The 16,580-nt window shown below is 39.1% G+C and overlaps 1 protein-coding gene across 1 annotated transcript; it reads left to right on the plus strand.

Moving 5' to 3' along the window:
* The first annotated feature begins 6,888 nt into the window (after positions 1 to 6,888).
* Positions 6,889 to 16,240, plus strand: LOC128695325 (probable glutamate receptor). Its single transcript, XM_053785826.2, has 11 exons — positions 6,889 to 7,005; positions 7,191 to 7,414; positions 7,547 to 7,675; positions 7,856 to 8,008; positions 8,423 to 8,513; positions 8,929 to 9,232; positions 9,400 to 9,617; positions 10,171 to 10,351; positions 14,555 to 14,654; positions 15,265 to 15,394; positions 16,151 to 16,240. The coding sequence occupies exons 1-11, from the start codon at positions 6,889 to 6,891 to the stop codon at positions 16,238 to 16,240; spliced, it is 1,737 nt and encodes a 578-aa protein (XP_053641801.2).
* Positions 16,241 to 16,580: the final 340 nt, after the last annotated feature.

The raw sequence follows: 16,580 nt of genomic DNA on the forward strand, positions 1-16,580 counted from the left end.
AAGCGGCTCACTTGACACTCCTTCCCGGAGCCAGTAAGTGTACTAATAATTGCCCTATATGATTAGATTTAGATAAAGACATGTTGGATTTAATTGTCAACGTTTGTTTTTCGATTAAAGTGCTTAGTTTATTAGAACTTTTATTAATTATTAATTTTTACATCTATGAAAAAGTAGGTATTTTAACAAATTCCTTTCTCCAGTGCTAAAATATTTTCTGCAACACTTATGTGCTCACTGTTGAGTACATAACTTACTTCCTCAACTGTATCCAGTTTTCGAGTAAAACTGAACCTATGTTACTACTAAAGATCTTAGTTCTCAGTTTTATTGCTAGTATATTCTCTTGATATTTTTACATTAACGTAAAAGAAAATGTTAGAAGGGAGGTAAGTGCCTTGATGCTTGTGAAGGGGATCTTGATCCCCTATAATATATATATATATATATATATATATATATATATATATATATATATATATATATATATATATATATATATATATATATATATATATATATATGTGTGTGTGTGTGTATTAAATAGATTGACTGGTAAGCCTGCGACAGGCTTCGGTCAGATGACCTGGCAGATCATCACATGACAAAGCCCAGTGTCAGAAAATACTTTTCCTGCTTCTTAAGAATCTTGCATAACTTAACCCTCTCGGTATACATACCTCGAGATTACTTCAATCACTTTTCAAGAGTTCACATTATGCATGATTGGTACTGAACAGGTTCGTGCAGCCTTAATGACTTGCGTAATCGATTGGTATAAAATCCTATTAACCAATCCGTCCAACAGGATCTGACAGATATGCGGTTGAAGCCACAGAGTGGAACAAGATACTGGGCAACATTATTAATAAGCTAGACTAATCTGTCATGTCCATCTCTTTGATTTGGGTCCTTGAGCATTGTAACCTCTTAGGCAATGACCTAGCCTAGGCGCTGTAAGGGGGTTTCCTGGGTCCCACGGAAGCCTGGCCACTGTTCTGTTAGGGAAAGAAATCCACAAGCTTTATGTGAAAAATTTAGTAAACCAACTTTTCTATTTCCAATAAGGTAAAACCCACCAGACTGCGGACTGTCCTTCCTCCTACCGTGCTAACTGCCCTCCTCTGACTCGGTTCCCCATAACTATTAACCTACCTCCACATTACGTGGACCATAAATAACAAAAGGCACAATACCGTGACTGGAACAATACACAAATAACCTGCACCTAGGAGAGGGGTGCTTACGACGACGTGTCGGTACGACTTCGACCGTTTACGAAGTCAGTGAGACTGGAAATGGTCCAAGTCGGACCGAAACGTTGTCGTAAGCTCCCCTTTACTATGTGCGGGTTATTTGTGTATAATATGGACCAACAGTTTCCACAAAGATGTACCTGCAGTAGAATCCTTCCCATCTGTACCTTCTGCCTCCTCTATGGTGTTACTCGTCGCCCTCTACTTTGTCTGCGTAAACGAGAGGTTTTTTCGTTTACAACATTCTCCACAATCAACTCTGATTCACTCCCTCAAAGCGACAAACTTGACTAAGTTGAAAGTTTATTTTCGTAACAGTACATATTTATATAAATGTAGGTAACGTTTTCCTTTGTCTTATTTAATGACTCGTAGTTCCTTCCAGCTATCCCACGCCATATGTAAACTTATCACCCTGCCTGCCTCTTCATATACTCAATGGACCTCTTTTCCATGTTTCACCTATAACATATTCTGCCTTTCTCGGAAAATAATTTATTTTTAATAAAGTCTAACATTAGTTTAAACCATACACTACACTTTTACGATCCCCACATGTTCGCACACACTATCTACACTTACACTACACTGACACTTTCATATTTCTTAGCAGTTAGGTAGACATAGGTTGATTTCTTACTCGTCCCTTCCTAGCTGACAAGTGACCATGTGTCAGGGCAACTAAATTTATGAAGGGCCGCTCCTGGCCTCATAGCCTCCATACCGGTCGATCACCGTTAAGCCCAACGGAGAAGGGAAACAAGATATATTCACCTTAAGGTTTATCTCACAGTATATAACTTCTAAGAGTTTAATCTCTAGTTGTGAACAAATGACATGCCGCTGGGCTTCTCTCTCCTTATCCATGCTTATTTATTTCTGGCTCTTCGGCTCAACTCAGTTTTCCATACTCTATGGTCCATATACTTTATTCGGTTAAGCTGACCATCTTAGTCGTGTATACACCGTGAAATGTGTCTGTGTAAATATGCTGGGATTGAAATAATCATAACTGGTGGTGAACTGTTTAGAAACGGCTTTAATTACCCTCCTGTACTCGATAGATTTTAAACCACATTAACGATATCAATAATTACATTTTTTAAATAACTGAAAGGATTTGACCATTTTTATTACGCGGATTACATTTTTGATTATAAAATCTTAATTATTGGAAAGAAAGGTTTTGAAATTAGCTTGCTGTATGAACATAACATATACAAAAAAAGAAATGTAAATATATATAACCACTCCTCTGCATCATTCATTGCTCTTTTAGTAGTCTCGTGAGCACAAAATGCCTCTTCTAAGGGGAAATTTAAAACAAGAAATAGTTTCACTTCTATTTTTTGTGCTAGAGGAGATAAAGCTTAATCATATAAACTATTATAAACATTTTATCAATATTTTATCAACATTTCACGTTATTTATTACGGCAACCACCACTCCACATCATTACTCCTGACGAGACTCCAGGCATGTGAATACCATTGTTTGATCTCCACACAGAACTATGGAGCGGCTGTACAAGTTCCGACCCACCACACTGTGTGAACGCGCAAGGTTCGTGTGGATGTGGCAGTGTGGTCTGTCTGCCAGACTTATCGCCCAAGAGAGTGGAACTAGTGTCACTACCGTCTGCAGGTGGATACGACGCTGGAAGCGAGAAGGTAACGTCAATACCCGACCTCGAAGTGGAAGGCCTCCCCGAATTTCGGCTGCAAACAGAGAATATATAAGACCAGAAATAACGATGGACCATTCCACTGTGAGCCATGACTTCCACTTGCTCCAGCACCGGCCAGCTGCAGAAATACGCTACTATCCACAGGAAACCAAACAGTACTATCCAACACTATATACCAATGAAATCAGCTCTTATGACCTGAACCCCGTTTGTCGATCCAGCTTTGAATGCTCTGGGGCAAATTCTGCTTTCAAAAATTATGGGAAGTCGAGTTTTCGCGAAAGTTTATGTCCAGTGAACAAAGACTTATTCAATTGCCTATGTGAGATGCCAGGGAAATATTACCCATAGCATGGAAACAATGATAAAGTGAAATGTGTTCCGAAAATTCTTTGTAAATCGTAAGTAACTTGATATTTTAGTCCGAGCGAGTTAGGTATCGCATCGTACTGTTTTTCTTGAAAAAGTCCAAAACAACTCGATAGAAAATATAACCGTGTTGGCTAGGTATTTGTATTTTTACACAAGCTAGTTGGAATATAATATACTCCAAATAACAGGTTAAACGTAACAAAAACTAACGCTTCCCTCTGAGAGGTTTAAACTAGGGACCATCAATTTATCAGCCCTGTGTGATGAACACTCCGCCTCTGTAAGCGTGTGCGTGTGCGTGCTTGTGCGTGCTTGTGCGCGCGCGCGCGTGTATACGTATACTAACCTAATTGTAGTTGCAAGGGTCGAGTTTGTGTGTGTGTGTGTGTGTGTGTGTGTGTGTGTGTGTGTGTGTGTGTGTCTGTGTGTGTGTCTGTGTGCGTGTGCGTGTGTGTGTGTGTGTGTGTGTCATGCTTTCTAATGTCTATTAATACTTTTGCGTGCATGTGTCTAGATAATTAAAAATACAAAGACCTGTATTTTGTGGTTTGTTTAAAATCCTGCTGTAGCAAATTTTGTACGACGCAACTCTGTTTATTAAAAGAAAGATTGTCCTAAGAGAATTAGAATTTGATTAGTTTTTAGGACCTGTGAACCAGCAGACATATGGGTCCAAATATAAATTATTCTCTGCCTTCTGAAATTTCTTCTGTACTAAGATTGCTTCACACAAACTGTGTTGTTTTATTTCATCGAGTTTTGTATTTATCTTAATTAGGGAAGATGAGCTAAAATGCCTGCCTGTGTTGATGACTGCTTGTGTTGATGACTGCTTGTGTTGATGACTGCCTGTGTTGATGACTGCCTGTGTTGATGACTGCCTGTGTTGATGACTGCCTGTGTTGATGACTGCCTGTGTTGATGACTGCCTGTGTTGATGACTGCCTGTGTTGATGACTGCCTGTGTTGATGACTGCCTGTGTTGATGACTGCCTGTGTTGATGACTGCCTGTGTTGATGACTGCTTGTGTTGATGACTGCCTGTGTTGATGACTGCCTGTGTTGATGACTGCCTGTGTTGATGACTGCCTGTGTTGATGACTGCCTCTGTTGATGACTGCCTCTGTTGATGACTGCCTGTGTTGATGACTGCCTGTGTTGATGACTGCCTGTGTTGATGACTGCCTCTGTTGATGACTGCCTCTGTTGATGACTTGCCTCTGTTGATGACTTGCCTCTGTTGATGACTTGCCTCTGTTGATGACTTGCCTCTGTTGATGACTTGCCTCTGTTGATGACTGCCTCTGTTTATGACTGCCTCTGTTTATGACTGCCTCTGTTTATGACTGCCTCTGTTTATGACTGCCTCTGTTTATGACTGCCTCTGTTTATGACTGCCTCTGTTTATGACTGCCTCTGTTTATGACTGCCTCTGTTTATGACTGCCTCTGTTTATGACTGCCTCTGTTTATGACTGCCTCTGTTTATGACTGCCTCTGTTGATGACTTGCCTCTGTTGATGACTTGCCTCTGTTGATGACTTGCCTCTGTTGATGACTTGCCTCTGTTGATGACTTGCCTCTGTTGATGACTTGCCTCTGTTGATGACTTGCCTCTGTTGATGACTTGCCTCTGTTGATGACTTGCCTCTGTTGATGACTTGGCTCTGTTGATGACTTGGCTCTGCTGATGACTTGGCTCTGCTGATGACTTGGCTCTGCTGATGACTTGGCTCTGCTGATGACTTGGCTCTGCTGATGACTTGGCTCTGCTGATGACTTGGCTCTGCTGATGACTTGGCTCTGCTGATGACTTGGCTCTGTTGATGACTTGGCTCTATTGATACTTGCCTCTTTCGATCTGCATTTACAGGGTTTTTGGTTGTGTAAACAGTTTTTATTGAAGATGTTTGTTTAATTAGTTTCCACGGGGTAACGTGTGAATGTCACGTCTAACTGGCTTCATATCTTCAGTACTCACATTCAATTATATTAGAATCAGGCCGCGATCTATACCATTCCTTTTTGCTAGCACTGAGGTAGACTATGACAAATGAGGATACCTTTATCTAATAGTGCAGTGACCGAAACTTTATTGATTAGTCTACGTCATTTCAGAATACATTTGATCAGGAAACTTAGTTGTAAATAAATATAGATTTTTAATGTATTAACAGCACACATAAGGGGGATCACCAATAGACCACTGGGTGTCTTCAAGAAGGCACTGGACAGGTAAATAGTCAGTACCTGACCAGCCGGGCTGTGGTTTGTACGTCAGTTTGCGTGTGGCTAGCAGTAACAGCCTGGTTGATTAGACCCCGATCCACAACAAGGCCTGGTCTCAGACCAAGCCGCTGGGGCGTTGACCCCCGAAACCCTTTCCAGGTATACTCCAGGTATACCATTAACATGCGAGATATTTTATCTGCAAAACAATGTGTATATTACGCACACAGTTAGGCACGTCCTAACAGCTTGATGGTTACATACTATTATCATCATTTCTTTAATTCTGGGCAGGAAGCGTTGAGCAATGATGGGTGTGGCGTCGCTGATCGTGTTCCTGACCACTGCTGTGCTTACGGGTGGCACGCACCTGCCGCGTTATCGTAAGCTGACAGTTACACTCTGACAATTGTTTGTCTAAAATTTACACAAACCATTGAAAGCAATGTATCATACGCCTAGTGGAGACTGATCGACTGATCCGAAAGAGGTTATAATTCTCCTGAGGGAGATTAGCCTGTTTCTCAGACAAACTAGTACACCCGCAGAATTTGCACGAGCACATTTTCTAAGATTGTGTTTATGTATGCATGTGTAAATGTGTGCATGAGTTCGTGAGTGCTTGGGTAGGTGTGCGAGTGCTTGTGTGTAAGTTTACTTTTTTCCAACAGCTCAAAAAACTGTGTTCACAGATATCTTTTAATTTTTCAAACTACACGAAAACCTCAACTAAACAACATTAAGTACGTCTGTTTCCGAAAACTATTTTAAAAGCCAACTGAACTCAGGGCTTAAATTTAAACCCTGGTTTATTACTTAAAGAAATTAATAACTCATTGATTATTAATTTTTGCCTTCATAAGTTTTATGTCTCGAAATTTTGTTATATTTATGATTTAATAAAACATTATTGCAGCCTTAATGCATCTAAACGATTAGGACTTCTGTGAGAAGACACTTTCCCTTTTCTCTGAGCTGACACTACCCGTTTTCTGCCGAATAAACTAACACCTTAATGCACTTCGTTACTAGTCACTTTTATCCATGATAAATTCAAAAGAATAAATTTATGATCTCATTCGTCTAGTCTAAAACAGGAAACCTACCTTTTAATATCAGGAGAACGAGACACATTGACAGCTGGAAGCGAGGCAGTGAATACTGTACTGAAAGCTGAGTCTACTGCCCTCTGCTCACTCATTCTCTTTGTAGATGGCAAAACTTCGCCCCATACTATCTTTAAGGTGGGCTTTTGTCGTAGAATGAATTCTGTTTGCATTTAAAAAGAAAAAAAAGACGAAAAATACAAATTATAAAATGTTTGCTTCTGTATGCTTCTTTTAGATGATTGGTAACTTGAAACCCCCAGGGGGTATAGCTGTGTACGAGGTGGCTGTAAATACGCAAGAATTTAACTTGACACAGGCTCAGCTTTGCCGGGAGGTCGACCAGGCTCGGTGGGTATGTTTCTCTTACTTTACTGTTGAGGTGGATTCATGACCCATAATGCTTAAGCCGATATGTCATTCTCTCTGTTTTCCTGAGGTGGTTAAGTCTCTTAATTACTGCTGAGGAGGGTACGTCACTCTCACATTACTTCTGAGAACTAAGTTACACAACTATTACCAGGCATGTTATATCCACAGCTGCGTCAACAGTCTTGGTGCATTGCGGTGATGGTGGTGAGTGACGACGCAGCCTTCCTCGCGGCCTTCGCTGAGTGCTCCTTTCAGGGTCGTCTCTTGGTGTGGTCGAATAGGCTCCTCGCTCTCACCCGCCTGTCCCTCCCGCAGCTGCACCAACTCCATGGGACTTTCTCACAGACAAATTCTGTATTGCTTCTCGTGAAAGACGTCGCAAGACATTTGCAGTACTGCCAACTCTTTCAACATTAGAAATTATGAGTCTATGTATTTTATAGGCGATTAATCAAATAATTCATGAATCATAATTAAGTCAGTTATTTAAAGATTTTATTTAACATTCTTCTTACTTGCTACAGGTGTAATATGTATATACACCTTCCATATACACCGGGAGATACTCAGGCATTACAAGTTGCTTCCTGGACGAAAAAGCGAGGCCTTGTTCTTACATCCCAACTTCCTGTTTTCCCTGACAAATTCTACAGGTGAGCTATCTTAAGATGCTGTATTTAGATGTATATTAAAGATCTGTATTTGAATGACTAATATTTCGTGTAATGGTGACTTTACTAGTATCTCATTTAGTGTGTAATCAACCTTCTACCTCCAGCAGTAGTAAGCGCTTACCAACCTAGTACTTACTGTAGTGGGTAATTTACCGGCAGGTTCCTTTGGAAGCCGTTACTGGTGGTGGCGGCAGAGGAATATGAGCCTCACGTTTCTGTTGACAGCTACGAGACACCCCAGGGTACACAAGTCACCTTCTCTGGACCCATGCTCAAACTCCTAGAAATTTTTGCTCACAGCATCAATTTCTCGTTAGCAAAGATTTTTTTTTCAGTTATCACTGCATGTGATTTCCCATATTCATTACGTGTGTTTTTGTAGGAATATACACAGATTACAAATGTCTACTGTTACTATAATAATGTTAATTTTAACTAATTTTAATTAATATTCTTAATATTAAATGTGGTACAAGTAAAGAAACAACAGATATATAAAAATATATTTACACAGCCCTCACATACGAGAATAAAATTTATAACGACGTATCTATCCGACTTAGTTACTAAACAGTTAATGGGCCAAATCGGAGCGAAACGTGTCATAAGTTTCATTATTGTTCCAGTCACGGTATTTTCTTGTTATTCTTGAAAAACAAACTCGCAGAAATCAATATTCAGTGCGAAGCTGTTAAATTCAGACTGAAACTATCTGTTTAACGTTAGTTACAGGATGGTTCGGCCTCCTGACGGCGCCTGGGGAGCTAAACTACGCGACGGGACCTGGATAGGCATGGTGGGAATGGTCTACAGAAAGGTAAAGGTTCTTGGGATAAAACAGACAGCTCCTGAAAAAGAATATTAAGCCTTAATTTACAAATCTTCATGGGACATGTAATATACGTACAAAATATAGCAGGAATTGTTAAGAGAAACTTTAGTATATGGTGACATTATTGAAATAAGCAAAAGGTGTTTTTAATTTGTCAAATTCTATTTTTAGTGCTAATCTTCTACCTCACTATATATTATTGTTAAAAAAAAACTCCAATTAGGTTAGGTAAATCAGAGATTAATTGGCCTATTATCCTGTTTACTGACCACCAAGCTATTATCGACTGTTTTGCTACTATAAGTTATGCTGCATTTTGCTTTATACAAAGCCATAAAATAGTCCTTACATGAAATGTAGCATTTCTTAATGCTAAATAATTTTTCACCCGCTAACGCAGGAGATCGATTTTGGTCTGGGTCCGTTTGGCGTCACCGCTGTTCGTTTTCAAGTGGTGGACTACACGAGGCCAATAGTGATTGACTATGGCAGGATCATGGGAGGTCGAGGCCGGCCAGAGATAGACCCTTGGGGCTTCGTTTTGCCCCTGGCACCGCTAGTGTGGGTTGCCACCTTGGCGGCGCTGCTCCTACTGCTCAACATACTACTCCTTCTATCAAAATGTTCCTCTTACATGCATATCAGCTCAGAGAAAACGACCTCTTATAGTGCTCTAGACTACCTACGTGTGTTATTACAACAAGGTATGCTTCCCAAAGGTCGTAATAATTAACAATAATAAGATAATAACATTTTTAAACGTATAATGCTGTAATACGTTTTTCGCACACCCTAATTCTTTCTCGTATAAGAACCGACACGACTCTGTTTAGAATATTATACTATTCATGGAAGGTTTATTCCTTTCTAGATGTCTTAGTGGAGAAAGGAAGCTGGTGGCAAAGGATGTTGCTGGCTGGCTGGTTGGTGACGACACTGGTGTTAACACGGAGCTACTCTGGTAACCTCATGTCCCTCTTAGCTGTGAGACACATCCCTGAGCCCTATCACACACTCCAGGACGCTGTGGATGACCCTTCAGTAGCACTGATCTGGGAGGCAGAGTCAGCGTATGTTCAGACATTTCGAGTAAGTTGTTTTGTGCTGTATATTAAGAATATTATATGTAATTTGTAGAATGTAAGAAAATGGTGTAAATTAGTTAATTAGCAGACCGTTATTTTATTAATGACCCTTGAGCAATTAATAAACTTAACAAAAAAAAAAAAACTTGCTCTTATGCACAAAAATATATTTTTATATTGTTCTAAAATTCAATTTTTACTTTCGAAATTCGAAGACTGAATGAAGGTTCTCGTTTCTGAACTTAACGATACCTTATTATTCAAATTCACCCAAATTAAGTGTGTTATCCTGGTGTTTTTTCATGTAAATTCCCCAACATTAAGTTGTGCAATGTAACTAATTATATACTGTGTACAAGGAGGAAATTTTTTGGAGGGGGGACCAAACTTTGCCTAACGCAACCCAAAATAATTTAGGTTAAGCTAGATTGGATAATGTTAGGCTAGGCTACCAAATAAAACTTCCCTATCTGCCTAAAATACAATTAGCTCCACTGGAGAATTTCCATAAAAAAACAGACCAGAACCTACATTCAATATTAGCCATGTGCTTAAAGAGCGCGACGTCTGGCATATACAAAGCTGTGGCCGACTTGGAGAAGAAAGGACGGAATGTGTATCAAAAGAGCACAGTGTTTCCTGAGAGTGTGGACAAACTGATCAGGCGAGGCGATCATGTCCTCATCTTGGAGGAGCTCACTGAGGAAGTTTTCATCGCTCAAGACTTCTCAGTCACAGGTTTTTATGTATATATATATATATATATATATATATATATATATATATATATATATATATATATATATATATATATTTATATATATATATATATTTATTTATTTTTTTATTATCACACCGGCCGATTCCCACCAAGGCAGGGTGGCCCGAAAAAGAAAAACTTTCACCATCATTCACTCCATCACTGTCTTGCCAGAAGGGTGCTTTACACTACAGTTTTTAAACTGCAACATTAACACCCCTCCTTCAGAGTGCAGGCACTGTACTTCCCATCTCCAGGACTCAAGTCCGGCCTGCCGGTTTCCCTGAATCCCTTCATAAATGTTACTTTGCTCACACTCCAACAGCACGTCAAGTATTAAAAACCATTTGTCTCCATTCACTCCTATCAAACACGCTCACGCATGCCTGCTGGAAGTCCAAGCCCCTCGCACACAAAACCTCCTTTACCCCCTCCCTCCAACCCTTCCTAGGCCGACCCCTACCCCGCCTTCCTTCCACTACAGACTGATACACTCTTGAAGTCATTCTGTTTCGCTCCATTCTCTCTACATGTCCGAACCACCTCAACAACCCTTCCTCAGCCCTCTGGACAACAGTTTTGGTAATCCCGCACCTCCTCCTAACTTCCAAACTACGAATTCTCTGCATTATATTCACACCACACATTGCCCTCAGACATGACATCTCCACTGCCTCCAGCCTTCTCCTCGCTGCAACATTCATCACCCACGCTTCACACCCATATAAGAGCGTTGGTAAAACTATACTCTCATACATTCCCCTCTTTGCCTCCAAGGACAAAGTTCTTTGTCTCCACAGACTCCTAAGTGCACCACTCACTCTTTTTCCCTCATCAATTCTATGATTCACCTCATCTTTCATAGACCCATCCGCTGACACGTCCACTCCCAAATATCTGAATACGTTCACCACCTCCATACTCTCTCCCTCCAATCTGATATTCAATCTTTCATCACCTAATCTTTTTGTTATCCTCATAACCTTACTCTTTCCTGTATTCACCTTTAATTTTCTTCTTTTGCACACCCTACCAAATTCATCCACCAATCTCTGCAACTTCTCTTCAGAATCTCCCAAGAGCACAGTGTCATCAGCAAAGAGCAGCTGTGACAACTCCCACTTTGTGTGTGATTCTTTATCTTTTAACTCCACGCCTCTTGCCAAGACCCTCGCATTTACTTCTCTTACAACCCCATCTATAAATATATTAAACAACCACGGTGACATCACACATCCTTGTCTAAGGCCTACTTTTACTGGGAAAAAATTTCCCTCTTTCCTACATACTCTAACTTGAGCCTCACTATCCTCGTAAAAACTCTTCACTGCTTTCAGTAACCTACCTCCTACACCATACACTTGCAACATCTGCCACATTGCCCCCCTATCCACCCTGTCATACGCCTTTTCCAAATCCATAAATGCCACAAAGACCTCTTTAGCCTTATCTAAATACTGTTCACTTATATGTTTCACTGTAAACACCTGGTCCACACACCCCCTACCTTTCCTAAAGCCTCCTTGTTCATCTGCTATCCTATTCTCCGTCTTACTCTTAATTCTTTCAATTATAACTCTACCATACACTTTATCAGGTACACTCAACAGACTTATCCCCCTATAATTTTTGCACTCTCTTTTATCCCCTTTGCCTTTATACAAAGGAACTATGCATGCTCTCTGCCAATCCCTAGGTACCTTACCCTCTTCCATACATTTATTAAACAATTGCACCAACCACTCCAAAACTATATCCCCACCTGCTTTTAACATTTCTATCTTTATCCCATCAATCCCGGCTGCCTTACCCCCTTTCATTTTACCTACTGCCTCACGAACTTCCCCCACACTCACAACTGGCTCTTCCTCACTCCTACAAGATGTTATTCCTCCTTGCCCTATACACGAAATCACAGCTTCCCTATCTTCATCAACATTTAACAATTCCTCAAAATATTCCTTCCATCTTCCCAATACCTCTAACTCTCCATTTAATAACTCTCCTCTCCTATTTTTAACTGACAAATCCATTTGTTCTCTAGGCTTTCTTAACTTGTTAATCTCACTCCAAAACTTTTTCTTATTTTCAACAAAATTTGTTGATAACATCTCACCCACTCTCTCATTTGCTCTCTTTTTACATTGCTTCACCACTCTCTTAACCTCTCTCTTTTTCTCCATATACTCTTCCCTCCTTGCATCACTTCTACTTTGTAAAAACTTCTCATATGCTAACTTTTTCTCCCTTACTACTCTCTTTACATCATCATTCCACCAATCGCTCCTCTTCCCTCCTGCACCCACTTTCCTGTAACCACAAACTTCTGCTGAACACTCTAACACTACATTTTTAAACCTACCCCATACCTCTTCGACCCCATTGCCTATGCTCTCATTAGCCCATCTATCCTCCAATAGCTGTTTATATCTTACCCTAACTGCCTCCTCTTTTAGTTTATAAACCTTCACCTCTCTCTTCCCTGATGCTTCTATTCTCCTTGTATCCCATCTACCTTTTACTCTCAGTGTAGCTACAACTAGAAAGTGATCTGATATATCTGTGGCCCCTCTATAAACATGTACATCCTGAAGTCTACTCAACAGTCTTTTATCTACCAATACATAATCCAACAAACTACTGTCATTTCGCCCTACATCATATCGTGTATACTTATTTATCCTCTTTTTCTTAAAATATGTATTACCTATAACTAAACCCCTTTCTATACAAAGTTCAATCAAAGGGCTCCCATTATCATTTACACCTGGCACCCCAAACTTACCTACCACACCCTCTCTAAAAGTTTCTCCTACTTTAGCATTCAAGTCCCCTACCACAATTACTCTCTCACTTGGTTCAAAGGCTCCTATACATTCACTTAACATCTCCCAAAATCTCTCTTTCTCCTCTGCATTCCTCTCTTCTCCAGGTGCATACACGCTTATTATGACCCACTTCTCGCATCCAACCTTTACTTTAATCCACATAATTCTTGAATTTACACATTCATATTCTCTTTTCTCCTTCCATAACTGATCATTTAACATTACTGCTACCCCTTCCTTTGCTCTAACTCTCTCAGATACTCCAGATTTAATCCCATTTATTTCCCCCCACTGAAACTCTCCTACCCCCTTCAGCTTTGTTTCGCTTAGGGCCAGGACATCCAACTTCTTTTCATTCATAACATCAGCAATCATCTGTTTCTTGTCATCCGCACTACATCCACGCACATTTAAGCAACCCAGTTTTATAAAGTTTTTCTTCTTCTCTTTTTTAGTAATTGTATACAGGAGAAGGGGTTACTAGCCCATTGCTCCCGGCATTTTAGTCGCCTCATACGACACGCATGGCTTACGGAGGAAAGATTCTTTTCCACTTCCCCATGGACAATAGAAGAAATAAAAAAGAACAAGAGCTATTTAGAAAAAGGAGAAAAACCTAGATGTATGTATATATATATATGCATGTGCGTGTCTGTGAAGTGTGACCAAAGTGTTAGTAGGATTAGCAAGATATCCCTGTTATCTTAGCGTGTTTATGAGACAGAAAAAGAAACCAGCAATCCTACCATCATGCAAAACAATTACAGGTTTTTGTTTCACAGTCATCTGGCAGGACGGTAGTACTTCCCTGGGTGGTTGCTGTCTACCAACCTACTATATATATATATATATATATATATATATATATATATATATATATATATATATATATATATATATATATATATATATATATATATATATATATATGTTTTGCATATATATATAGTCACAGGGGAAGTTGAATGATAGCTCTAGGCCTTTCGTGTTGCAATCAACACATCAAGAGCTCACAATATTGTAGAAACTAGAGAGATCTCAGGAGATTCGTTCAGAGGGACGCTCTTAGGAAGAGCATCACTGAATGAATCTGCTGAGATCTTTTACTAATTTCTGCAACTTTGTAAGCTCCTGATGTGTTGATTGCAACATGAAAGGCCTAGAGCTATCATTCAACTCCCCCTGTGGCTGTTTTCCATCTTGTTCGCTATACAGATATTTCTAAAATAATTTTATAAAATATTCTTACGTTTAATGCCCTTAAATACTTTATGAAAAATAAATTAATAGTAGCTAGTGTATTTTTAAATTTCATATTTGGGGATATTACTTTAATTTGTTTGGATCACACAGAACGCTGCGATTTTTACTTATCTAAAGAGAGGGTGTTACCTCTGATGTTTGCCATGGTAGGACGCAAGAACAGTCCTCTGGTGCCGGTGTTAAGCAACAGGTAATTATAATTACTTTTTAAAAGTGAATGTGGTTCCACTGGTGAAATAGTTTAATCAATCTTAAATTAGCTCACTAACTATTATCATAGTCTTGTTCCATTTTGCATTAAGAAACTCGGCTTCAAGAGAATTTGCTATCACGGGTTTGCTCCTTCGTGGTAATTTTGCTTTAATCCGGCTGCCTACGTGAAATGAATTCAATAATCTATCTTAACTTTCCCCGCTGTTAGCAATGAAATTATAGTCATCACTATTTCATTTATCATCGCTGTCTTCATCAGCAAATCATGTCTCATATTCTATATATTTCTGATACTGTTATCTTTAAAATTACCAATATCAAGAAAGTTCTATTTTGTCAGGAAAAAATAGAAAGTTTCTCCTTTTACGAAAATCAGTCATATAATGACTTGCTCCATGGAGTTTTTGTCACATGGCAGAGACCTTCAGCTGGCTTACTTAAGTCACAGGAGAGCTTCCTTTCCGTATTTTTTAAACAAAGTATCACAATACAGTAGAGTTCTTGCATATTATCACCCTTGTCTTCATCTCCATTTATGTAACCACTTCAAATACCATAGTATATTTGTGTCGTGGTGGGTATGGCAGGATCAAGTCAGTGAAAGAAGCTGGTTTGTACGACTTCTGGATGAAAACCAGTGTTCCCAACTCCACCTCCTGTGCTCACACCTCTACCAAGACAACTGTCAATACCTCGCTCTCTCTTACTAATCTCTCGGTAATGTAACTCAAACTAAATTACGTTAAGAAAATTTAATAAATACCTTTATAAATATTTTATTTTAGCTATGACTACATTAAAAAAAAAGCAACGTGTACGCTAATGCTGGTGAAGGAATTTTGAACCAGGGAATTGGAACTGTTCTCCTTAAATTAAATCTTTCAGATGATTATACTACCAGTACTAATAATGTACCATATCAATAAAAGAATTTTGTTAATCGCTGTTAATTTATATTCACTTCTAACAATGCTTTATTGACATTAATAATTACTTTTTCCTAAATAAGAGTTAACTCAGAAATAAGAGTTAGCTAAGCTAACTCTTATTTTTTTCATGAGTTATTCACGACTGCAAAGATCACCTTGCTAAACAATATTTTACCTGCACAAAATGATGAAATAATAATGTTATATAGAATTTTGGGGCTCGGTTTTGAGCTTAACGATAATTTGATACAAATTCTCCAATACCAAGTGAGCTGACAGAGCAATGGTGACCGACATAGTTTTTTTCCCAATAACCCAAAGTATAACTTTCTCATGCACGACAATCTTTGTATGGGTAATAAAAAATCGAAAATTAAATTTAATGATAGTAATGACAATAATATTTTATGTATAATGATTAACAGACAACAATAGCTAGCAATTGCATGCTGGATCAAATTCATTGATATATGAGTACTTTTGCCTTGTTTTGATACAAGCTTGGTAAAGGGTTTAATTAATCCGTCTCTGGTATCCATTGCAGGGAATGTTCGTGCTCCTGGTAGCTGGCTATGGTCTCGCTCTCCTGGTCTTAGGTCTTGAAGCATTGGCTGACTGGAGGAAAATATTTTGAAAGTCAAATGTCCACAAACACTCAATCTTTAGTTGTAGGTGCAACATTTCCCATAATATGTTGCACGAAGAATAACAGTTACTGGTTGGCTATTCTTCTTGTCATAATTCACCTGTCTCATACGAATAACAAAAACTATTTGTTCATAATCGGAATAATAATTCTTTTCACCCCTCAACCTGGTTAAATACAATACGTTTTCAGTTAATGGATTTAAAAATCCTTAATCATTTGACGACTCATCAGCGCTGTTCATTAAATCTGTCAAATTTATAATGTGTGTGTGTGTGTGTGTGTGTGTGTGTGTGTGTGTGTGTGTGTGTGTGTGTGTGTGTGTGTG

This window comes from Cherax quadricarinatus, chromosome 50, assembly GCF_038502225.1.
Source record: "Cherax quadricarinatus isolate ZL_2023a chromosome 50, ASM3850222v1, whole genome shotgun sequence".
Taxonomy (NCBI): Eukaryota; Metazoa; Arthropoda; class Malacostraca; order Decapoda; family Parastacidae; genus Cherax; species Cherax quadricarinatus.

Bases quoted from the DNA above. Each gene is read 5' to 3' on its own strand.
- LOC128695325 (XM_053785826.2), top strand. From the start codon at position 6,889: ATGATTGGTAACTTGAAACCCCCAGGGGGTATAGCTGTGTACGAGGTG. The intron at 8,009-8,422 runs GTTAGCAAAGAT...GTTTAACGTTAG, and splicing joins GCTCACAGCATCAATTTCTC to TTACAGGATGGTTCGGCCTC. The intron at 9,618-10,170 runs GTAAGTTGTTTT...ATGTGCTTAAAG, and splicing joins CGTATGTTCAGACATTTCGA to AGCGCGACGTCTGGCATATA.